Genomic DNA, 26,134 nt, shown 5'->3' with positions numbered 1-26,134 from the left:
TCTTAATTTTTTACCCTCCTCCCACTTATTATTAATCCCCTTTCGCTTTTGGCAGTTGATCCCATGAATAAGTGTATTGGTATGAAACAAACTTAAAATAAAATAAACTATTTACCTAGAAGTGGTAGGGTGAGAAATTGTCCCGGGGATGGGGGTGGCCACCTCTCTACATCATGGCAAAATATTTCTAGTGGCAGATCTCCTTCAAACAAAACGAAAATGATAGGTTGGGACTGAGGAACGTTCAAAATTTTTAATTTGGGAAAATGAAGGGTTTCGAAGGTTAGAGGAGCTCAGGAGGGAAATCTAATTTAATTAAATATTTCCTTCAAATTGCATGTAGGGCACTGAAATAAAATTGAGGGGGTGGGAGAGGCTTCGTATGAATGTTTGTTTATTACTTTAGGGCAAGTTGTGTAAGGTTTTATTGGATACTGGTTAGCGCCACAGGGTTGGGGCGCAGTGCCGCAGGGAATATGCAAGGAAATACAAATCACTGTGGGCTACAATTGAATCAAGACAAAAGTAAGTGCCGAGCCCTGGGACCTATGTAGGGTGAAAATATACATAAATCCTTGATGATTCCAGGTGAAGACAAAATATTTTAGCGGGGTCTTTTGGTTTTTTTTCAATTTAAAGTTCTGAAAAAAAATTGAAAAAAATATGAAAATCTTTAATAAAAAACAAACAAAAAATAATTTTTAATATTTTTTTTTACTAAAAGATACAAACAACTTATATAAATACTATAAGCTTTATAAAAATCACAATTTTCAAATTTAGACTTTCAATATAAAGATTTGTAGAAAAAACCTAACAACAAATTCTAACATATTTCTGATCAACATAGCAATAAAACGTCTTTTGCAAAATCTTTATCATCAAAAATAAATAGCACTTACTTAAGACTTTTTTTCATTTAAACTTATACTTTTCACATTAATTAACTTTAAAGATTGATTTTTTCTAAAAGAAAGGTTGCGTGATTTTTTTATTCATAATTAATTGCCTAATTTTGAGATTCAGATAAAAAACTTTACTACTTTATATTAATGGATAATCTTCTAGCAGCGGCTACGCCTCTAGAGGCATATGAGGCCCTTGGGTTGGGGGGGAAGTCGAACCCCCCTTACAATTACAGTTTTTTTTAATGAATAAGTCAAAAACATTTATTTTGGAAAGTTAATTCTCTTGGGATAGTGGTGGTACCCTTTCCTAAAATAGTAATAAACCTTACCAGGACATATAAGAAGCTACCATGTAAAGGAGAACCATATTGGTTCAGTGGTAAGTGAGATCCCTTGGTGCACAAAGACTCACATAGAACGTGTTACTTTATTATAAAGATACATATATACACAGAAACTCTATACAATCAGAGTATGTCTGTTTGTTCATCTGTCTGTATAAAAACATTACAGAATATATTTATTTGGTACTAGCGGCTATGCCCGTAGAGGCCTTTAGGGGCACTTAAGAGGTGAAAAAGGGGTTGAATTCAACAACTATATTTTTATTTTAGGCTTAAAAAGAAAAAGGTTTTTTTGTGTGTTGTGGTCCTTTTTTAAGGGGCGATTTCTCTTCTCTTTCTCAAAAAAAGGTATAAACCTTCCAAGGACCAATGAGAAGCTACATAGTAAAGTAAAAAAAGAACCATATCAGTTCTTAAGCATCAGAAAGATGGACAAACAGACATCAATCTATTTTGGATCATAAATAGTGCTTTAAAGCAGGGAGAGAAATATCATCTGGAAAAAAAAATTTCCTATCGTTTAAAAGTTATATCCCTGTATAAAAAAGATAGGATGTCCGTGTGTTTTTTCTGTCTGTGTCTAAAGTTCTTGCTAACCGCTGGACCAATTTGGTTCTTCTTTATTGACCTATCTTTTAGACTGATAATAGGATCAACATATTAAGGAGTAGTTTAGTGTCTATTAATCTTTATATAAAAGTAACAGTTTCTGTGTCTGTCTGTTTGTGTGTGTGTGGGTGTGTGAGGGTGTCTGTCGGTACCGAAGATTCTTTGTAACCGCTTAACTGATATAGTTCTTCTTGGTTCAAGTTTTTCATGGTCCTGAGAAGTTTTGAGTTTAGAAAAAATTAGTTCCTACCCAACATTAAAAAAACACTTTTTCTTTTACATACTAAAACTGAATGTAGGGGAGGGGTCAACTTCCCCCCACTTGTCAAGGGCCCCTAGATACCTCTAGGGGCAAAACCGCTAGTGATAAAATAATTTTTATCTTGAATTATGATTAAATTGTTCTTTTTCCATTTAATAAAATATAATTGTAATTATCAACCTCAAAGAATATCCAGAATTAGGTAATTGGATTTAACAAGGGAAAAAGACAACATCCATAATTAGTAAAGCTTAAAGTTTAAAAGAATACAAATAAAGAAAATAGGAAGTGTAACATGCAGATACAAAAATATATTAATCAGAGCGAGATGGGACAATGGGCTGTTTATTAGACTAGTCCCCATAGTTTAATATAGGAATTTGTTATTCGTTAGCTTAACTACTTAGGGGACCTGTTGCGATTTTTGTTCGGTTGAATTATTAAATTAAGTGCCCAACATTTCAACCATTAACTGAAACATACAGAAGGGTTATCCATGTATCATATTTGGGAATGTAAATCAATTTAGCGGTCATTGTCTTATCCCTTTAGATCCCTGAATAGTAATTAAAAATGATCAATGGTTCTTTTTTTTCTATGTAGCTTCTCATTGGTTCTTGGAAGGTTTATAACTTATTTTGGGAGGGTACCTCCACCATCCTAGGAGAAATCAACCCCTAAAAAAGGACCCCATTTCACACACAAAAAAGTAGAATTCAACCACTTCTTCCCGTCTCAAGTGCCCCTAAAGGCCTCTAGGGGCGTAGCCGCTAGTACCAAATAAATATATTCTGTAAAGTTTTTATACAGACAGATGAACAAACAGACAAACTCTGATTGTAGAGTTTCTGTGTATATATGTATCTTTATAATAAAGTAACACGTTCTATGTGAGTCTTTGTGCACCAAGGGATCTCACTAACCACTGAACCAATATGGTTCTCCTTTACATGGTAGCTTCTTATATGTCCTGGTAAGGTTTATTACTATTTTAGGAAAGGGTACCACCACTATCCCAAGAGAATTAACTCTCCAAAATAAATGTTTTTGACTTATTCATTAAAAAAACTGTAATTGTAAGGGGGGTTCGACTTCCCCCCCAACCCAAGGGCCTCATATGCCTCTAGAGGCATAGCCGCTGCTAGAAGATTATCCATTAATATAAAGTAGTAAAGTTTTTTATCTGAATCTCAAAATTAGGCAATTAATTATGAATAAAAAAATCACGCAACCTTTCTTTTAGAAAAAATCAATCTTTAAAGTTAATTAATGTGAAAAGTATAAGTTTAAATGAAAAAAAGTCTTTAGTAAGTGCTATTTATTTTTGATGATAAAGATTTTGCAAAAGACGTTTTATTGCTATGTTGATCAGAAATATGTTAGAATTTGTTGTTAGGTTTTTTCTACAAATCTATATATTGAAAGTCTAAATTTGAAAATTGTGATTTTTTTAAAGCTTATAGTATTTATATAAGTTGTTTGTATCTTTTAGTAAAAAAAAATATTAAAAATTATTTTTTGTTTGTTTTTTATTAAAGATTTTCATATTTTTCTCAATTTTTTTTCAGAACTTTAAATTGAAAAAAAACCAAAAGACCCCGCTAAAATATTTTGTCTTCACCTGGAATCATCAAGGATTTATGTATATTTTCACCCTACATAGGTCCCAGGGCTCGGCACTTACTTTTGTCTTGATTCAATTGTAGCCCACAGTGAAATACCTTCCCCCTTAATTTTTTTTTATTTTAATAGGAGGAAGATGGTTTTTTAGTGCTTCACAGACACTTTATGGAAAAGTACTAAAAATCAAAATGTCAGAATTTACAAAAAAAATTACAGCCGTAAATTTTTTGGAAGAAAATGCGGGAAAAATGAAATTCTCGTATTCATTCGAATCCGGTGGATAGGAACCAGTTCTCATCAATACGAAAAAACTATGTCTAGCACCGTAGATTAAAACCAGTTTTGTTAGCCCGTGCCTACGGCATCTCGGGGCTAAAAAAAATGGTTTTAATCTTATAATTGTACATTCTATATCCGCGGAAAGCCTACAACGGTCTGAGGGTGGAAATTTGGCAAAAAAGTCATGGTCAAATTTTCTTATTTTAACTTGATATTATTGATTTACATACCCCAGCTCATGCATAATGGACAAGGAAAAGAAAAAATAACGTTTGGAACTAAGTTTTTTTTTATCTCAAAGTTGGGTCAAATCAATATTTTTTGAAGGTCAAAAATCTACTTTTTATTTTCTACCTAGATATGAAAAATAATTTTTTTTTTGCATAAATATCTATTAAAAACTAATTTCGTTCATATTCTTTACAAATATATACACCAAATCAATAAATAAAAACATTTTTATTATATATTTTACCTTATAAGTGTTAATTTTATGCCTTGAAAGTAAATTTATGAAAAAATTTTCGTCATTTTTTAATTGAAAAATTTAGCAAAAAAAATTAGTTTTCGTCAATTTACTCCTAGTTGCGCTGCCGACCCCATACCAAACCATATATGATTCTAAATTTTGAGAATATAATACAACTTTTAGTTAAGTTTCCAGAGTGGGGTCGGTAGCGCAACTTTAAAAAATTTTAATCTGAAAATTGCCTGTAAAACCTAAATTTGGGGGGGGGGGGGGGGGGAATTACAAATCATAACAGCAAACTTAATTTCTTAATTTCTCTGTTATTCCATTACTATTTAAGATAATTGAGTAAAACTTTTTAAAATTAATCAGTAATTACATGAGAAACAATAATTTTAAAGGAAAACCGCGACTTATCCGCAATACCCGCAAAAAAATCCGCCGCCCGCAGATTAAAAAAAAAACCATTTGTTGCATATAGGTCATTTCTTTTTTGGTTTTAGTGTTTAGGGAAGGTGTTTGCAACTCTAGTCCTTAGAAGGAAAGTGCAAAAATAAATTTTGTAGTAGCGTGGCTACTTTCAAATTCGCAAAGTCCGTCAGTCTGTATGAATCGATATGTAAACGTCGTGAATTTCTTTGCTACGACTCAAGACGGTTGAAAGAAAATCATTTTATGAACATTATCTGTACAAACAACCATCTATTGTTAGATTTATTTATTCCGTCGGTCTGTCGTTAATTCTCTTACAGACATCATATATCTGTAGGGAAAATTTGATCTACTACGCAGTTTTATTTTGTAAGAAAGCTGATTTTTTGTGATGATTAAGCTCACCAACAAGCATCTACTCTTTAGTTCACTTAGTCCCCTCATCTGTCTGTAAAACTCTAAGAACATTAAGATTTCAAAGAGTAAATGTGTTCGTTTCTTCTGTCTTTTTTTTTGTAAGATACAAGGCATTTTTATGTTATGATTTAGCTGGAAAATACTGTTTTAGTCTATTACTTGGTCTACCGATTTTTCTTTACTGTTCTAAAATGAATTAAAGTTTGTTTGATATCAATTTTATGATGGTCATCTTATTTTTGGTTAGATAGGGGGGGGGGCATATATTCAAAAAAATATTTAGTTCAGTTATAAGAATCCTTTTTCCTTTAAAACTCAGTCTGATACCTTTGAAAACAGAAGTAAAATTTTAACTTCTGGTTTGGTAGTAGAAAGGGGGGGGGGGGTGGTGTTGGCCCCTGTAGGCCCTTGAAGGACAGTACTAAATTTAAATAGGTACTTATAATGGTAGACTATACAGATAGAAAAATACACATAAGATAGTTTACAAAAAAAAATTAATCAATATCTTTAATAGGAAGCTTGATTATCCAGTCTCAATATTCATTTTCTTTAAGTTTAAAAAGACCTAACCCCTCTTAAATAAATTATAAATATTAAAAAGCAGTTGTAAGTGGATAGAAAAAGGTGTATTATAATACTTTTATTCAAATATATCAATCTTTTCTATTGACTCCAAACAGCCAGAGGAGGTAGCAAATAACACGGCGGAATTCGGCGGTAGACGGCGGTTTCGGCGGGAAATCCTTATTATTTATTAATAATCGTTTACCTAGGGTAGTATTTGATTCAGAGAAAAAATTTGGTTCAATTATCTTTACAAATAACAGAGTAGTAACAAAAATTATATTTTAAAAATCACCCCTTTTTGGTTACCCCCCAATCACATTCCTGTGCACGCACCTATACATGACCAACTTTAAAAAGTTGCCTAGTGTAATATATTACTCATAACTTTTTATTTTAATGAATTCGGACTGGTAGAAGTGTAAATATTTAAATTTGATTAAAGCTATACCAAATTTCCACTAAACCCCTTAAATAGACCATAGTGAAGCCGTTTATAATACGATGCGAGAAATAACTATAATCATTTGTACAATGAAAAAATTATTTAGTAAAATTAACATGATGTTTTTGTACTTAATTATGTATATAAGTCCACTAATATCTTATAAACGCCTGGGCCCATATTACATATTTTAGAAAATAGCAAAATACCTGTTTCAAAAAATTTCTTGGCTACAATAGATGATAGATGAGTGAAGAAAGATACTAAATCAGATTAATATGTTTAGAAACAAGGATGACAACATCCATAAAAGCGAAGCTCTGAAATGAAAGGGTAGAACAAACGAACATAAACATTTGTAGAGTGTCAAAACTTAATAAGCAGAATATATTAATCTAAAGTTATTAACAAAATTGCAAATTTGCATATGCACAGGATTCTGTTTATAGGTATATTTACATTTTTAGGAATTGAATACAGAAAGGCTTTGCTTAAAATGTTGTACCTCTTTGTCCAGGAATCAATGTTTCAAAATTAAATGAATAGAATGTTTATATCTTACAAAAAGAAAATTAAAACTCATTGGGTAGAAAGGTTTCAAACATAATAAATTCCTAGTGGTAGGTACGTTAGTAGAATAACAGACTTCTGATAATATCCACGCCGTATACTCGAATCTTTTACCTAAAAACAAATAGAAGCGGTTTCCATCAAAATTCACAAGTACATGACCCCTCCAATATTTTGAAATTGAAAAGGTGTTTGTTTATGTTATATTGTGCATTAAGATAGGTATATAAGTTGGAAAGAATTTTAATGTTAGAGGGAGATTTGAATTTTGATATCTGCATCAAATTTTAAGGATTTTTTTTTAAAATTCGTTTTTTGTATAATTCTTTATCTAAAAGCGGAAATACAATTTAAGTTAATTAATTTTGACATCTGTGATTGGTGGATTGAAAATTTTCTGCGCTCTGATTGGAGAAGCTTAAGTGTCGCACATCATTCAACCAATTAGAGCGCAGGTAGTTTACAATCCACCTATCCTATTGGTCAAAATTTATGAACTTGAATTGTATTTCCGCTTTTAGATAATGAATTATACAAAAAAACGAATTTAAAAAAAATCCTTAAAATTTGATGCAGATTTCAAATCTTCCTCTAACATTAAAATTCCTTCTAACTTATATATCCTATTGTGCATCTCGCATAAAGCAAATAAAAAAACTAACACCCCCCTCCCCCCACAATCTATTTTTAAAAAAAGGGCGGGGTTAATGTGCTTGCTAAGCACTTTAAGAGAGTATAATAAATCTTTTGAAAAAACAAAGATGTCTACTTTAGGTAAAATAATAACCAAATCAGTAACATTTTGTGTTCAAGTACTAAAAGTAAAATGTTAATATGATATTTAAATCTAAGTCTCCCTTTGTCTGACCTGGCGAAAGTAAGCAAACCCAAAAAGAAAATTTGTGTCCAACTGTAAAGGAGGCAAACACCTAAATAACAAAAAAAATTATTGTGTTAAATTAAAATCTTTTCATCTATTAATTAATCGTTTGTCTTTACAAAAAGATCTTGTTGGCCATTTTATTTTTATTTTTTCGCTGAACTAATATGGTTCTCCATAGAGAAGATTCAAAGTCAGAAGTCAAAGTAAGAATTTTTTTAGTATTTTTGGGGAGGATGCCTAAACATTCCCATAAGATTACATAGAAAAAAAAATTATACCTACCCCCCCCCCATTTAAAAAAAATAAAATTGAAAAAAGAGGGTCGACTCCTCTTCACTCCTAAAGTGCCCCTAGAGGCCTCGATGGGGTGTAGCCGCTAGCAGTAAATAAAGTACCTACCTTGAGTTATAGTTGTGGTAGACCTTCTCCACACATTGGGGAGTTATCGAGTGACCAGCTGTTCTACGTATCCGAAAATGAAACTGATCACAAACACCACATTTTATTTTAAAAGCTTAGCATAAATGGTCAGGGATCTAAAAAGTTTTGACAATGGCCGATAAATTGATGTAATCCCCAATTATAATAAACAAAATTATTACATCTGTCACAGTGCCTTCAAAGGAGCTTTGACTTTAGTGTCAGAACCTAAATTGGGACATAGTGCTATTATTTATTTAAAATTTTGAACAACTTTGCTTTTATAAAGTCTGGCATAAAACCACTCAAGAAGTGAGTTAATTAATGGCCATTTTTATCAATTGCTTTGCTAAGGTCACGGAAATTCAGCCTTAAATAAATCATATATAGAGAGGTTTTATGCCAGACTTTATAAAAGCAAAGTTGTTCAAAATTTTAAATAAATAATCTTTGCTTTTCTTGTAATGATTATGCGGTAACTCCTAGTGGGTGAAAATTGAACTTGAAATTTTTAAATCTAATTTTCTCAAAAACCGCTGCATTTTAGATTTTATTGAAAAGTGAAATGGAGTTACCTAACCTAGGGTAATGAAATGCACTATGTCCCAATTTAGGTTCTGACACTAAAGTCAAAGCACCTTCGAAGGCACTGTGCTGTAGATTACAAATACCTAGTGGTTGAAACGTCTGGATACTCAACTTAATGAACCAACCAAATTAAAATTTTATAAAAGGACTAACCCCAATCGAAGACCTAAATATAATTCATGTATGCGGGGATAGGTAGGTAGTGTATTACAAGAATATCAGTCGATTATAATAATCAACCTTGTTGTCCTAGGTATCATTATCTATCTAAGAATAATTGTGTGTCCCTGAATATCTCCCATATAATATCAGAATTAGAGTTACAATATTCTACCTTGTTGTCCTAGGAATCATTATTTATCTAAGAATAATTGTGTGTCCCTGTATATCTCCCATATAATATCAGAATTAGAGTTACAATATTCTACCTTGTTGTCCTAGGAATCATTATTTATCTAAGAATAATTGTGTGTCCCTGAATATCACCCATAATACCAGAATTAGAGTTATAATATTCAACCTTGTTGTCCTAGGAATCATTATCTATCTAAGAATAATTGTGTGTCCCTGAATATCACCCATAATATCAGAATTAGAGTTATAATATTCTACCTTGTTGTCCTAGGAATCATTGATTATCTAAGAATAATTGTGTGTTCCTGAATATCTCCCATATAATACCAGAATTAGAGTTATAATATTCTACCTTGTTGTCCTAGGAATCATTATTTATCTAAGAATAATTGTGTGTTCCTGAATATCTCCCATATAATATCAGAATTAGAGTTATAATATTCTACCTTGTTGTCCTAGGAATCATTATCTATCTAAGAATAATTGTGTGTCCCTGAATATCTCCCATATAATACCAGAATTAGAGTTATAATATTCTACCTTGTTGTCCTAGGAATCATTATTTATCTAAGAATAATTGTGTGTCCCTGAATATCACCCATATAATACCAGAATTAGAGTTATAATAATCAACCTTGTTGTCCTAGGAATCATTATCTATCTAAGAATAATTGTGTGTCCCTGAATATCACCCATATAATATCAGAATTAGAGTTATAATATTCTACCTTGTTGTCCTAGGAATCATTATTTATCTAAGAATAATTGTGTGTCCCTGTATATCTCCCATATAATATCAGAATTAGTGTTATAATATTCTACCCTGTTGTCCTAGGAATCATTATTTATCTAAGAATAATTGTGTGTCCCTGAATATCTCCCATATAATACCAGAATTAGAGTTATAATATTCTACCTTGTTGTCCTAGGAATCATTATTTATCTAAGAATAATTGTGTGTCCCTGAATATCTCCCATATAATACCAGAATTAGAGTTACAATATTCTACCTTGTTGTCCTAGGAATCATTATTTATCTAAGAATAATTGTGTGTCCCTGAATATCACCCATATAATACCAGAATTAGAGTTATAATAATCAACCTTGTTGTCCTAGGAATCATTATCTATCTAAGAATAATTGTGTGTCCCTGAATATCACCCATATAATACCAGAATTAGAGTTACAATATTCAACCTTGTTGTCCTAAGAATCATTATTTATCTAAGAATAATTGTGTGTCCCTGAATATCTCCCATATAATATCAGAATTAGAGTTACAATATTCTACCTTGTTGTCCTAGGAATCATTATTTATCTAAGAATAATTGTGTGTCCCTGAATATCACCCATATAATACCAGAATTAGAGTTATAATAATCAACCTTGTTGTCCTAGGTATCATTATCTATCTAAGAATAATTGTGTGTCCCTGAATATCTCCCATATAATATCAGAATTAGAGTTACAATATTCTACCTTGTTGTCCTAGGAATCATTATTTATCTAAGAATAATTGTGTGTCCCTGAATATCTCCCATATAATATCAGAATTAGAGTTACAATATTCTACCTTGTTGTCCTAGGAATCATTATTTATCTAAGAATAATTGTGTGTCCCTGTATATCTCCCATATAATATCAGAATTAGAGTTACAATATTCTACCTTGTTGTCCTAGGAATCATTATTTATCTAAGAATAATTGTGTGTCCCTGAATATCACCCATATAATATCAGAATTAGAGTTATAATATTCTACCTTGTTGTCCTAGGAATCATTATTTATCTAAGAATAATTGTGTGTCCCTGAATATCTCCCATATAATATCAGAATTAGAGTTATAATAATCAACCTTGTTGTCCTAGGAATCATTATTTATCTAAGAATAATTGTGTGTCCCTGAATATCACCCATATAATATCAGAATTAGAGTTATAATATTCTACCTTGTTGTCCTAGGAATCATTATTTATCTAAGAATAATTGTGTGTCCCTGAATATCTCCCATATAATACCAGAATTAGAGTTATAATATTCTACCTTGTTGTCCTAGGAATCATTATTTATCTAAGAATAATTGTGTGTCCCTGAATATCACCCATATAATATCAGAATTAGAGTTATAATATTCTACCTTGTTGTCCTAGGAATCATTATTTATCTAAGAATAATTGTGTGTCCCTGAATATCACCCATATAATACCAGAATTAGAGTTATAATATTCTACCTTGTTGTCCTAGGAATCATTATTTATCTAAGAATAATTGTGTGTCCCTGAATATCACCCATATAATACCAGAATTAGAGTTACAATATTCTACCTTGTTGTCCTAGGTATCATTATCTATCTAAGAATAATTGTGTGTCCCTGAATATCTCCCATATAATATCAGAATTAGTGTTATAATAATCAACCTTGTTGTCCTAGGAATCATTATTTATCTAAGAATAATTGTGTGTCCCTGAATATCACCCATATAATACCAGAATTAGAGTTACAATATTCTACCTTGTTGTCCTAGGTATCATTATCTATCTAAGAATAATTGTGTGTCCCTGAATATCTCCCATATAATATCAGAATTAGAGTTATAATATTCTACCTTGTTGTCCTAGGAATCATTATTTATCTAAGAATAATTGTGTGTCCCTGAATATCTCCCATATAATATCAGAATTAGAGTTATAATATTCTACCTTGTTGTCCTAGGAATCATTATTTATCTAAGAATAATTGTGTGTCCCTGAATATCTCCCATATAATACCAGAATTAGAGTTATAATAATCAACCTTGTTGTCCTAGGAATCATTATTTATCTAAGAATAATTGTGTGTCCCTGAATATCTCCCATATAATATCAGAATTAGAGTTATAATATTCTACCTTGTTGTCCTAGGAATCATTATTTATCTAAGAATAATTGTGTGTCCCTGAATATCACCCATATAATACCAGAATTAGAGTTATAATATTCTACCTTGTTGTCCTAGGAATCATTATTTATCTAAGAATAATTGTGTGTCCCTGAATATCACCCATATAATATCAGAATTAGAGTTATAATATTCTACCTTGTTGTCCTAGGAATCATTATTTATCTAAGAATAATTGTGTGTCCCTGAATATCACCCATATAATATCAGAATTAGTGTTATAATATTCTACCTTGTTGTCCTAGGAATCATTATTTATCTAAGAATAATTGTGTGTCCCTGAATATCTCCCATATAATACCAGAATTAGAGTTATAATAATCAACCTTGTTGTCCTAGGAATCATTATCTATCTAAGAATAATTGTGTGTCCCTGAATATCACCCATATAATATCAGAATTAGAGTTATAATATTCTACCTTGTTGTCCTAGGAATCATTATTTATCTAAGAATAATTGTGTGTCCCTGAATATCACCCATATAATATCAGAATTAGAGTTATAATATTCTACCTTGTTGTCCTAGGAATCATTATTTATCTAAGAATAATTGTGTGTCCCTGAATATCACCCATATAATACCAGAATTAGAGTTATAATATTCTACCTGGTTGTCCTAGGAATCATTATTTATCTAAGAATAATTGTGTGTCCCTGAATATCACCCATATAATACCAGAATTAGAGTTATAATATTCTACCTTGTTGTCCTAGGAATCATTATTTATCTAAGAATAATTGTGTGTCCCTGAATATCACCCATATAATACCAGAATTAGAGTTATAATAATCAACCTTGTTGTCCTAGGAATCATTATTTATCTAAGAATAATTGTGTGTCCCTGAATATCACCCATATAATACCAGAATTAGAGTTACAATATTCTACCTTGTTGTCCTAGGAATCATTATTTATCTAAGAATAATTGTGTGTCCCTGAATATCTCCCATATAATATCAGAATTAGAGTTATAATATTCTACCTTGTTGTCCTAGGAATCATTATTTATCTAAGAATAATTGTGTGTCCCTGAATATCACCCATAATACCAGAATTAGAGTTACAATATTCTACCTTGTTGTCCTAGGAATCATTATTTATCTAAGAATAATTGTGTGTCCCTGAATATCTCCCATATAATACCAGAATTAGAGTTACAATATTCTACCTTGTTGTCCTAGGAATCATTATTTATCTAAGAATAATTGTGTGTCCCTGAATATCTCCCATATAATATCAGAATTAGAGTTATAATATTCTACCTTGTTGTCCTAGGAATCATTATTTATCTAAGAATAATTGTGTGTCCCTGAATATCTCCCATATAATACCAGAATTAGAGTTATAATATTCTACCTTGTTGTCCTAAGAATCATTATTTATCTAAGAATAATTGTGTGTCCCTGAATATCTCCCATATAATATCAGAATTAGAGTTATAATAATCAACCTTGTTGTCCTAGGAATCATTATTTATCTAAGAATAATTGTGTGTCCCTGAATATCTCCCATATAATACCAGAATTAGAGTTATAATATTCTACCTTGTTGTCCTAAGAATCATTATTTATCTAAGAATAATTGTGTGTCCCTGAATATCTCCCATATAATATCAGAATTAGTGTTATAATATTCTACCTTGTTGTCCTAGGAATCATTATTTATCTAAGAATAATTGTGTGTCCCTGAATATCACCCATATAATACCAGAATTAGAGTTATAATAATCAACCTTGTTGTCCTAGGAATCATTATTTATCTAAGAATAATTGTGTGTCCCTGAATATCACCCATATAATACCAGAATTAGAGTTATAATATTCTACCCTGTTGTCCTAGGAATCATTATCTATCTAAGAATAATTGTGTGTCCCTGAATATCTCCCATATAATACCAGAATTAGAGTTACAATATTCTACCTTGTTGTCCTAGGTATCATTATTTATCTAAGAATAATTGTGTGTCCCTGAATATCTCCCATATAATATCAGAATTAGAGTTATAATAATCAACCTTGTTGTCCTAGGAATCATTATTTATCTAAGAATAATTGTGTGTCCCTGAATATCTCCCATATAATATCAGAATTAGTGTTATAATATTCTACCTTGTTGTCCTAGGAATCATTATTTATCTAAGAATAATTGTGTGTCCCTGAATATCTCCCATATAATATCAGAATTAGAGTTATAATATTCTACCTTGTTGTCCTAGGAATCATTATTTATCTAAGAATAATTGTGTGTCCCTGAATATCACCCATATAATACCAGAATTAGAGTTATAATAATCAACCTTGTTGTCCTAGGAATCATTATTTATCTAAGAATAATTGTGTGTCCCTGAATATCTCCCATATAATATCAGAATTAGTGTTATAATATTCTACCTTGTTGTCCTAGGAATCATTATTTATCTAAGAATAATTGTGTGTCCCTGAATATCTCCCATATAATATCAGAATTAGAGTTATAATATTCTACCTTGTTGTCCTAGGAATCATTATTTATCTAAGAATAATTGTGTGTCCCTGAATATCACCCATATAATACCAGAATTAGAGTTATAATAATCAACCTTGTTGTCCTAGGAATCATTATTTATCTAAGAATAATTGTGTGTCCCTGAATATCTCCCATATAATATCAGAATTAGAGTTATAATATTCTACCTTGTTGTCCTAGGAATCATTATTTATCTAAGAATAATTGTGTGTCCCTGAATATCACCCATATAATACCAGAATTAGAGTTATAATATTCTACCTTGTTGTCCTAGGAATCATTATTTATCTAAGAATAATTGTGTGTCCCTGAATATCACCCATATAATACCAGAATTAGAGTTACAATATTCTACCTTGTTGTCCTAGGTATCATTATTTATCTAAGAATAATTGTGTGTCCCTGAATATCTCCCATATAATACCAGAATTAGAGTTATAATATTCTACCTTGTTGTCCTAGGAATCATTATTTATCTAAGAATAATTGTGTGTCCCTGAATATCACCCATATAATACCAGAATTAGAGTTATAATATTCTACCTTGTTGTCCTAGGAATCATTATTTATCTAAGAATAATTGTGTGTCCCTGAATATCACCCATATAATACCAGAATTAGAGTTATAATATTCTACCTTGTTGTCCTAGGAATCATTATTTATCTAAGAATAATTGTGTGTCCCTGAATATCACCCATAATACCAGAATTGGAGTCTGGAAAGGAGAGATAACATATGTTGGTCCGGTCCTAAATATAAATACATTTGTAGATAGATAATATCATATTTAGTAAGTTCTTTGTCTGTAGCTTAAGATCTTAATAACCAATGAATCGATTGAGTTCTCCACTTTAGGCCTAAAAACATGACCCCACATTTTTTATTTTTTCCGTCAAAAACTACCCAACTTTGAAAATTGTCAGGGATTGATTTCTCCCTCCCCTCCCCCCCCCCCCCCACTACACCTCAAATGCCCCTAAAGGCTTAGTAAAAAACAATTTTTTACCTGTTCAGACAATTTATCAGGGCCTGAACTGAACTCTTCAGTGTTGGGATAAGTTTTCTCTATCACCTATACAAATATAATTAAAAGTCAGCGAGGAGACAATAAAGGCTAAATAACCTCTCCCCACCTTATTATGATAAACTTTACTACCCTGAAGGTAGATTTACAGTTTTGGGGGTAAGTTTGGAGTAGGTTACTTATCAAGTTTAATCATGACCCCACAATACGAAAAAAAAGGGGGGGGGGGGGGTTTAATGCAACCATCTCGTAATCAGTGAGCAAATGGCACTTAGAATTCGAATTTCGAGCTGAAATTTTGCATGGGTAATCCTTGGTAGGTCTATTTTCCCTAAATCGAACAAAAAGTTGGAAAAGTAACGGCTGGCGGCTGCTGCTCAGCCGTTTAGCCGTTTTTGGCCTATTTTTAGGGTAAATTCATCATTATTTACGTAGGAATCAACTTTTTAAAACATAGTTTTGGTTTAATTCATATTAAATGATAGCAATAACCATTTTTTTAATTTCTAGTACCAGCTGCTAAACGGTTAGAACCGGCTGAAAACGGCTGGGAGCGGCCAAGAGTATGAAGAGTAGATAGGGCTTGTGACATGTCTAGGGGTAGGTTTTTATGGGTGCTGAGCTCAAAAATACTACTAAAAATAGTGACGGCCAATCCATATGGCAGCTGGGTAACAGCTGCAGCTCAGCTGCGAGCGGCCAAGAGTAGAATGAGTAGATAGGGCTTGTGACGTGTCTAGGGGTAGGTTTTTATGGGTGCTGAGCTCAAAAATGCTACCAAAAATAGTCTCGGCCCATCCATGTGGCAGCTGGGTAATGGCGGCAGCTCAGCTGGGAGAGGCCAAGAGTAGAATGAGTACATAGGGCATGTGACATGTCCAGGGTTAGGTTTTTATGGGTGCTGAGCTCAAAAATACTACCAAAAATAGTGATGGCCAATCCATGTGGCAGTTGAGTAATAGCTGCTGCTCAGCTGCGAGCGGCCAAGAGTAGAATGAGTAGATAGGGCTTGTGACGTGTCTAGGGGTAGGTTTTTATGGGTGCTGAGCTCAAAAATGCACAGTGCAGCAAAGTTAGACATTTCAAAATTTTCAATCATTGAATTTGAACCTTATCGTTTAATTAATATATAATATGGGTATAATGATGAAGCTAGCAGTTGAAATTTTTAGAAAATATTTTAAATTGACCGAGTACCAGCTCGTTGAAGTTGGCTACCTAAACAAGAAATTATCTAAATTAAAGGGATTTGAAGATTTCGACCTCAAGTCAATTGAGCAATGTTTTAACATATTAATAATTTTTTTAGTCGCGTTTTATTGTTAAAATCAGTAATGGCAATATTAATACTAAATAAAAATCCTAAAAAAAGATATATTTTTCATATCAATATGTTGAATTAAAGGATATTTTTCTTAAATAATTATTTTTTCTTACGTTTTATTTTTACGTTTATTTTATGTTCTTTTGGTCGTTTCTGAAAAAAAGCCGCTTGGGTAACCTTCCCACATACATTTTTAATTTAGCAAGGTTATAATAATGATAAAAAAGTGGGTCCAATATTTACCCAAGAGGCTTTTATTGAAATATTTACATTTTTGTGCAGTCCCTACTTAGGGAGAAAGTGTGTAATATTTGACTTTTTCAAAGCATTTGTCTATTTATTTTAGCAGTTATATTTAGCGTAGCAAAGCCAAACCAACTTGAAATAACCCTATCTTTTTTGAAAAAGAACAATGGAAATAAAAAAGGAAATATTTTAGGCCCCTTAATTGAAAGGGGATGGTGATTGCCCCCTCCCACAAGATTCGAAAAAATAGTTTGGTATTTCCTTATTACAAACTTATCTTTAATTGTTGTACTTAATGATAGAAAATTTGTTTTAACATTTCCCATAACAATTATGTAAGCATCCTTTATATAACTCACTTAGTCCGTCAAGAATGCTAAGAGAGTCATGAAGAAAAATTGCTTCTTTAGATTTAATGTTCTATACTATAGTACCTATGTGTTTAAAGATTGTAGAAATTTTGTATGATGAAACCTCTGATTTAGGGCGCATCTACACTGTAACTCATTTGTTCGTCTGTTTGTCAAAGTCTTTTTATTGCTTTCTACAATTTTCAATTTTGTTTTTATCATTCTAGTCACCTAGAGAAGAGGGAATGTCACGACGCCTCCTTAGTCTTATTAAAATTAAAAACTTGGGTAAAGGTTTTTTTTTCAAGGGTGATTTATCTAGGTAGGGTGAAGCAGTCTACCCTTCAAATTTTAAAACATTCGCCAGACCTTAAGAAGCTGCATTAGCGTTTAGCGATATCTCTTCATACAGACAGGCAAACAATTTCTCAACTGATTTATAAAGGGTTGTTAACATTCATATTTAGGTTTATAATATATGTATACTATAGATGTATTGCATATTAATTAGCAAGAATGATAAAGTACCAGATCAGTAAAAAAATAATTTATTCCTTGGCAAGTCTATAAATAAATCAATAAGTTTGACACTTTTATCTAGAGATTCCTAAGATAATTTAAATTTAATTTCAAGTTTGACACTTTTATCTAGAGATACCTAAGATAATTATAAGTTTTTAATTCCGTCATCAAACAAAGAAGTATAATGGTTTTACTGATAATCTTTTAGGGACAGATAGACATACAGACAACCCCTAGTTGAAAAATAGCTGTGGTACAAACCACTAAACTTCTTAATGTTTTTAAGTAAACAATTCTGTTTTATTTACTAGCGGCTACGCTACTTGGAGGTGGGGGGGGGGGGGGGGGGGGAGAATGAATTTGACCTATTTTATATATTTTGTTTTTAAAAATAAAATTTCAAAAAAAAATTAAAATTAAAATCTCAAAAAATTTGGTGTGGGTGAGTATTTTTTTCTAGAGGCGATTTCTCTTGTGAGAGTGGTGGTTCCCTTCCCCAAATAGTTATAAACCTTCCCATAACCTATGAGAAGCTACATTGTAAAGGATAATCATATCAGTTCAGCGGTTAAGTTTCTTATTTATTTGAGGCTATATTTTGACGTTGAAAAAATAATAAAATTCATAAAAAGCTAAGCCAAAGAAGGTATCTATTGTTTTCCCAATGCATTGGTGATTCTAAATTGGTATTATGCATTGATTTATCCCAAAAATTGATCGATTTGTAAAGCTTTTAGTAAACTTAGTTAAAATGTCCAAAAAAACGTACATTTGCTGCAGTGTGAAATGGTACCAAAAATAGTGGCGGCCAATACATATGGCAGCTGGGTAACAGCTGCTGCTCAGCTGCGAGCGGTCAAGAGTAGAATGAGTAGATGGGGCTTATGACGTGTCTAGGGTTAGGTTTTTATGGGTGCTGAGCTCAAAAATGCTACCAAAAATAGTGGCGGTCCATCCATATGGCAGCTGGGTAACGGCCACAGCTCAGCTGTGAAAGGCCAAGAGTAGAATGAGTAGATAGGGCTTATGACGTGTCTAGGGGTAGGTTTTAATGGGCGCTGAGCTCAAAAATGGTACCAAAAATAGTGGCGGCCAATCTATATGGCATCTGAGCAACAGCTGCAGCTCAGATGGAAGCAGCCAAGAGTAAAATGAGAACATAGGGCTTGTGACGTGTCTTGGGGTAAGTTTTTATGGGTACTGAGCTCAAAAATGCTCCCAAAAATAGTGGCGACCCATCCATATGGCAGCTGGGTAACGGCTGCAGCTCAGCTGGGGGAGGCTAAGAGTAGAATGAGTAGATAGGGCTTGTGTTACCCAGCTGCCATATTGATGAGCTGCCACTATTATTGGTAGTATTTTTGAGCTCAGCACTCATAAATACCTACCCCTGGACACGTCACAAGCCCTATGTACTCATTCTACTTTCGGCTGCTCCCAGCTGAGCTGCCGCCGTTACCCAGCTGCCACATGGATGGGTCACCACTATTTTTGGTAGCATTTTGAGCTCAGCACTCATAAAAACCTACCCTAAGACACATCACTAGCCCTATCTACTCATTCTACTCTTGGCCGCTCCTAGCTGAGCTGTAGCTGTTACTCAGCTGCCATATATGGATGGGTCGCAACTATTTTTGGTACCATTTTTGAGCTCAGCACCCATGAAAACCTACCCCTAGACATGTCACATGCCCTATGTACTCATTCTACTCTTGGCCTCTACCAGCTGAGCTTCGGCCGTTACCCAGCTGCCATATGGATGGGATGCTACTATTTTTGGTAGCATTTTGAGCTCAGCACCCATAAAAACCTACCTCTAGACACGTCACAAGCCCTATCTAATCATTCTACTCTTAGCCGCTCGCAGCTGAGCAGCAGCTATTACTTAACTGCCATAGGGATTCGCCGAAACTATTTCTAAAAGCATTTTTTGAGTTCAGCACCCATAAAAACCTATTCCTGGTCACGTCACATGCCTCATGTACTCATTCTACTCTTGGCCTATCTCGTCTGAGCTGCGGCCGTTACCCAGCTGAGCTGTGTCCATTACCCAGCTGCCATGTGGATGGGCCTCCACTATTTTTGTTAGCATTTTTGAGCTCAGCACCCATAAAAACCTACCCCTAGACACGTCACAAGCCCTATCTACTCATTCTACTCTTGGCCGCTCGCAGCTGAGCAGCAGCTGTTACCCAGCTGCCATATGGATTGGCCGTCACTATTTTTAGTAGCATTTTTGAGCTCAGCACCCATAGAAACCTACCCCTACACATGTCACAAGCCCTATCTACCCTTTATACTCTTGGCGGCTCCCAGCCGTTTTCAGCCGGTTCTAGCCGTTAGCAGCTGGTACTAAAAATTTTAAAAAATGGTTATTGCTATCATTTAATATGAATTAAACCAGAAATATGTTTTATAAAGTTGATTCCTACGTAAATAATGATGAATTTACCCTAAAAATAGGCCAAAAACGGCTAAACGGCTGAGCTGCAGCCGCCAGCCGTTACTTTTCCAACTTTTTGTTCGATTTAGGGAAAATAGACCTATCAAGGATTACCCATGCAAAATTTCAGCTCGAAATTCGAATTCTAAGTGCCATTTGCTCACTGATTACGAGATGGTTGCATTAAACCCCCCCCCCCCCCTTAATTAAGACTAATAGCAGAACAAGTTTGAGCGAAGAATCATTTACAGTCCATTATAGAGTTCTTATAAGCATAGGTACCTGACCCAATTCCAGGTCAAAAGTAACAACAGCCACAGAGTGCAGCCAATTTTTAAATCCTGACCAATCAGGTTCTGAAATTTGGCCACGTGGTTGTTTTTCATTGGTCAGTTCACTAGGTTGTGGTGGTCTCTCATTGGACAATTCACTAAGTGTTGGCATTTCATTGGTAATATCACTAGGTAATGGGCCTTCATTGGTTACTTCACTAGGATCATTAGTTGAGACATAAGAATCTAATTTACTGATATCTTTGGCGGGGTTTTCTGTATGGTTATCACTTTCAGACATAGGTTCTGCTGATTGGTTGGTATTATTAGGCGTGTCCTCTGATTGGTTCACTTCCATTTTGGATTCTGGCGGATTTTCCGCCATTTTGATATTAACTAAAATAAACGAAAATCATCTCATCTACTCTATACATAATTTTTAGTAGGTATTACTATTCTATTTTTCCAACAATATTACCTAGATTTCATTCAAAATGTGTATTTTGAACTTTAACTTTTCCTTTCAATTATAAACAAAAAAACTAATGAGATGATTTCCTGTAGTTTTAAGTGGTTGTTTATAGGTTTTTAGATTTTCTCGACTTGGGAAACTTCATCTGCTTTAAAAGATCATCATTTTCTGAACTGGAGTTGGAATAACTGTTCAAATTATTATTGTTTGTTTTATTATATCAATTAAAAAATAGAATTATATGGAAAAAGTTTCAAAATAAGCTTTGACTTTAAAACAACATTTAAATTCTTTGATTTAAAAGTCCTACAAGTGAGAACTTTATAATTGCTCGATTTTTATCTGGGTAAGAATGACATATTGACGTAATATTGCATATACAGAGGTAGATTCTTAAAAAAAAATTTGCCTCACTAATCACTTAGTGGGGCAAAATTGTTTTCGTGAAAATTCCACCAAAATCACATTAAAAATCTACAGAAATTAAACAAAATCATAGAAGGGTTATCAACATAAGATTTTATTTAATTTTTGTAGATTTTTAATGTGATTTTGGAGGATTTTTCACGACAACAATTTTGCCCCACTATGCGATTAGTGGGGCAATTTTTTTTAAGAATCCACCTCAGGACTAGGTTTTCAAATTTATCTGTCTATACACCTACCACAACTTGTAATTTCTACATTCTTCCTCGGGGAAGAGAAATTTCAAGTTCTGCAATATGATCAAACGTTGATAGAATAATTATTCAAACCTATTCCAGCATGATCAATACTTACTAAAAATAAAATCATTATTAGTATTATTTCTCGCATCGTACTTTAAACATCTTTCCGCAGATATAAAATGTACAATTTTAAGAATAAAACCAGTTTTTTAGCCCCGAGATGCCGAAGGCAAGCGTTAAAAATATGGTTTTAATCCTATGATTGTACATTTTCTATTCATAGAAAACTGGATATAATATGATGCTGGACAGTTTTTTCATATGGATAAAAGAAAACCGGTTGTAATCCTCCGGATATTAATCGGATTAGAAGGAATACGAGAAAAAGCTATTAGTCCATTTCTAGTTTTAAACAATATAATTCCTTCTGAAGTCAGATTCCAGCATACACAAGATACAGATCAATCCACCCAGGCCACACAGTGTAAATAATACTGGCACCTAAATAGTTGTTGTAAGATAAAAAATTAGGAACATGGAAAGAAATCGAAGTAGCAGGTGTCGTCGTAGTTTCACAGTAGCTTTTGATAAGTTATTTTAAATTAGGTTAGGTAAATGATAATGATGGCCCCGCGAGGTTAGAGCCCCCAGCAGTGGCTAGAAAAAGGATTAAAGCTACCATGAAAATACGACGAAACCCGCTACTTCTTTTTATCCATAATCCAAAAATTAGATAGTCACTTTTTAAGCGAAGCTGCTAGTGTTGAATAAATGCATGATGCTTAATATGAACGGATATAAATTCAGTTTTAAAGGTAAGTATAATGATGCTTCAACATTCCTTATCGTTTCAATAATAACCCCGTTAAAATTTAAGTTGATAAGATTATTTTCTTTTAAAAGTTTTTTATCAATATCAAAATGTACCTACCTAGTTATTATCCAATATCAATAAATCTTTTTACACAGTGAGTTTAAAATAGAAAGTAAATTTAAATTATTATAACAACGATGAGAGAGCCAAATTTAGAAATGCTGTGCTAAAAAATCACTCACCTGAAAGCTCGCAGCTAATGAAATAGTTTTGTAGATGAATCCTTGTGAGACGTAGAAGAAAAGCTTCAACAAAAGCACAACTACCGACAACCCAACAAGAGCCTACGACAAGAAAATGTAAATTTATGTTGTGTTGGTTAAAATCATGGTTTTAGTTGTGAAGCTACTCTAAAATTCACTATGTCTGGCCGTAAGTTCATCCAACCATAACTGTTTTTTCGGATGATGGTATAGACAGCTAAAATGTTGTATTTTTAAGATTCACTGTATTATTTCGAGCATCAAGTATATAATCCACTTGGTCCGTCGGTCATGCTACAAATAAAAATCTATATACAATTCAATTGATATGTAAAGGTTAGATAATCTTTAAGACAAAATATTACAATAACTTAGGTAAATCACATTTCTTAGGTATGCCGCAATGTGTCTATGACAGACAAACGGACATATCCTATTTATAGAAAAGATATGCTTCATACAACAATTAGAATGAAAATTTACCTTATAATGTACAAATATTGCCGTAGCAATAAGGATAGAGGAGTTGAGAAAACTGTATAGCCCAAATAACTATTTTCATTAATACTTTTATTCAACCATTCAGATTCTAGAAGTAAAGCTACTCTGTAAGCAAGCTGTTTCTGTCTATCATACAATCAACACTAACAATTAAATGTTAAAATTACCAGAGTACCAAAGAAAAAGGAAAAATATAGCTGTCTATCTCTTATAGCAGCTGAGAATATCACAGTTTTTTCATTTGTTTGTTAATTACTTTAACATGTTAGTTTATATTAGGTACTAGGTACAACAATAACAAAAAAGCACTACGAGAAAACGCACCAACTTTGCTACAAAAACAAGGATGAAAACAAGTAAAGAAGCACAAAAAAATCATAGAAAGACAAACCGACATAGTTAGTTATAGCTAGAGCAGATGTTTAGTTGTCAAAAAAGAGAAAAAGAAAAGAGAGAATGTTCAAAAATCACGATACCTTTATAATAAAATAATAAAGGCATCAACGCTGGACAAACGGATAAAGAATGTATTTATTGTATAGAATATAAGCGCACAGGCCAGAGTAATCTTCACATAAAATTTCAGCTTTTTATCTTAAAAAGCAGCCGAGGAAATCACATTTCCACCATAGCGTTATGGACTGACTGATGGACAAAGTGAATTATAGAATATCTTTGCTACTAAAAATTTAAGTTGTAGGTAAGCACCAACTTTACTCAAAAAATATAAAATAGATTTTTAAAAGTATTTCCTGTGATACAATAACTTCTGATTCTTTGGACAGTTCAACCTAAAAAAAATAAAGTATCATTTAGGCACCTAGTAATTTCTGGGTGTTTAAATCATATTATATCGCATAGGTCATCAAAATTTTAATAGGTATTTATTTTAGTATCTCTAATAAACTTTTATGTACCATGTGTATGAAAAGTCTGGACTCTGTTATGTTTTGGACAAACTAATCATAACAAAGTTTTTCGGTAAGCCAACAATTGGTAGAATAAGATACAAAATATTTCAATAAAGTACAAAATACAGTCTAATGTCCCTTCCCTCCCCGATATTAATAATAAGCACAAACCTGAGTAAATATTTTTGTTTGTACAAATGAGATCTTCAAAACATCTTCTGGTTCAACAAACCAACCTGCATCAGATTAATATGTAAAGGGACGTCATAAATCCTCTTTGGTCATACATTGGTAATACATTGGGTTACAGTTTTGATATTTTAAGTTCAAGACCGGATTAAATGACTCGATTTTCTAGTAGCATTCACGCAACTCCCCAGCTTCTTATCTAAGGCTTATTTAGGAGTGATTTTAATTGGAACACCTGCCATACACGGCAAAAATAAGATAAGAACGTGATAATATGCTATAAAATTGTCATGTTCTTCTCAATAATTCATAAGTCAAAAAAACTAGAACATTTTGGTAAATTAACAGCTAATAAAATTGAACATGTGAAGAATTAGATTTTTCATTTGTAATGCAGTAAGATACATAAATGGATAGTAGTGAAGTGGAAAAAAAGAAAATTCCTCAAAACAATTAAATACAATTAAGTCGAAAATTCTATAAAAAAATTCACTCAAAGCAAAAACTGCTAAAATTTAGCATCACTAGGAGCCAAGTTGTTAGAAATATTTTTTTATATTTTTAAAAACCCGTTAAACCCTCCCCCAATTTAGAAAGGAGCAAACCTGATGTAAAAGATCTGAGAGCATTGACAAACTCGATAAATGCAATGAAGGCAATGAAACCGCGGACAGCATACACAAGGCTCAATGACATTGTTCGCTACAGGGCATAATATTTTACACCCAGCAGTGGCACACAACAAAGTTCTGAAATTTTCAAAAATTATACAAATTTTTAGTTATAAAATCAGCAATGTGATTCTTTTTTAAATACCTAGGTACCTAATCAACTAGGCAATTTTCTTTTGATCATCTAATAATTTTTATATTATCCCTAGGTATTTAGATTTTTAAATCAGCAAATTTTTTTATTTATTGTGTCCCTTAGAAAATAAATAAATAGCTATAATGTGCATTTTTTAATTTATGCATATTGCATAGGTACCTATTATTTTTATCAAAATTTTGCAGTACAAATAAAACAATAAACATAGTTGGCACTTGCAAAATTATAAAGGGGTTTTCCTATAAATGGCATTCCACAAGTTTAAATACTTAACCTGAAATTTTTTCTTGCAGTATTTAATATTATTAAAAACTACAAAGTAGAATATCCTCTTCATAGGATAAACCTTTTAACAATGAATATATTATACATAAATATCATTACTCATATATTATTCTATATAAATTTCACAGCACCAAAATTGAAAACTTCTTCAATCAAGAACTACTGCTTGAACTTTCTGTTGGTTCACTTTTATTTGTTTCATTTGTTGAAACTTCTGCAGGTGGTGCAGCTTCATTAGACTCAACTTTCTCCTGAAAAAAATATGATTTTTAGGAATAAATATAGGACAATAGAAGAAAATCTACATTATTTGATTGATTGATTGATTAGCCATAGTTTCTTAGGGTTTGGACCTAGTAGTCATGGAGTATGTTGAGACCTTTTAGTCTAGCCACTAGGGCTAT

The 26,134-nt window shown here is 32.4% G+C and overlaps 3 protein-coding genes across 5 annotated transcripts in view; all 3 read right to left on the bottom strand.

The window, feature by feature from the left end:
- Positions 1-21,184, bottom strand: part of LOC145305884 (protein DENND6A) — a 33,900-nt gene extending 12,716 nt beyond the window's left edge. The window contains exons 1-8 of one of the 2 annotated variants that reach the window (XM_080147734.1): positions 20,810-21,184; positions 15,625-15,690; positions 15,306-15,367; positions 8,208-8,294; positions 7,794-7,854; positions 6,974-7,039; positions 6,565-6,622; positions 116-202 (exon numbers count right to left, since the gene is read on the bottom strand). In XM_080147734.1, the coding sequence (XP_080003860.1) occupies positions 116-202; positions 6,565-6,622; positions 6,974-7,039; positions 7,794-7,854; positions 8,208-8,294; positions 15,306-15,367; positions 15,625-15,690; positions 20,810-21,184 (862 nt within the window). Of the gene's footprint in view, positions 1-115; positions 203-6,564; positions 6,623-6,972; positions 7,040-7,793; positions 7,855-8,207; positions 8,295-9,295; positions 9,317-15,305; positions 15,368-15,624; positions 15,691-20,809 lie in introns of those variants that run through there. The other variant, XM_080147735.1, reaches the window with a different exon arrangement.
- A 192-nt stretch (positions 21,185-21,376) lies between these two features.
- LOC145305887 (uncharacterized) lies at positions 21,377-25,423 on the bottom strand. Its single transcript, XM_080147740.1, has 7 exons — positions 25,223-25,423; positions 24,600-24,664; positions 24,272-24,308; positions 23,500-23,570; positions 22,996-23,097; positions 22,366-22,440; positions 21,377-21,461 (listed from the first exon to the last, which is right to left on the bottom strand). Exons 1-7 carry the CDS (start codon positions 25,311-25,313, stop codon positions 21,378-21,380), a joined length of 525 nt encoding a protein of 174 aa, XP_080003866.1. The 5' UTR covers positions 25,314-25,423; the 3' UTR covers position 21,377.
- The window catches only part of LOC145305886 (uncharacterized), a 33,919-nt gene continuing 33,149 nt past the window's right edge, over positions 25,365-26,134 (bottom strand). For both annotated transcript variants that reach the window (XM_080147739.1, XM_080147738.1), the window contains one exon: positions 25,365-25,981. In XM_080147739.1, coding sequence (XP_080003865.1) covers positions 25,883-25,981 — 99 coding nt within the window. In that variant the 3' untranslated portion in view covers positions 25,365-25,882. The remainder of the gene's footprint in view (positions 25,982-26,134) is intronic.

This window comes from Acartia tonsa, chromosome 14 (assembly GCF_053477335.1).
Source record: "Acartia tonsa isolate MP-2025a chromosome 14, ASM5347733v1, whole genome shotgun sequence".
Classification (NCBI taxonomy): domain Eukaryota; kingdom Metazoa; phylum Arthropoda; class Copepoda; order Calanoida; family Acartiidae; genus Acartia; species Acartia tonsa.
This window is presented reverse-complemented; position numbering and strand designations above follow the sequence as displayed.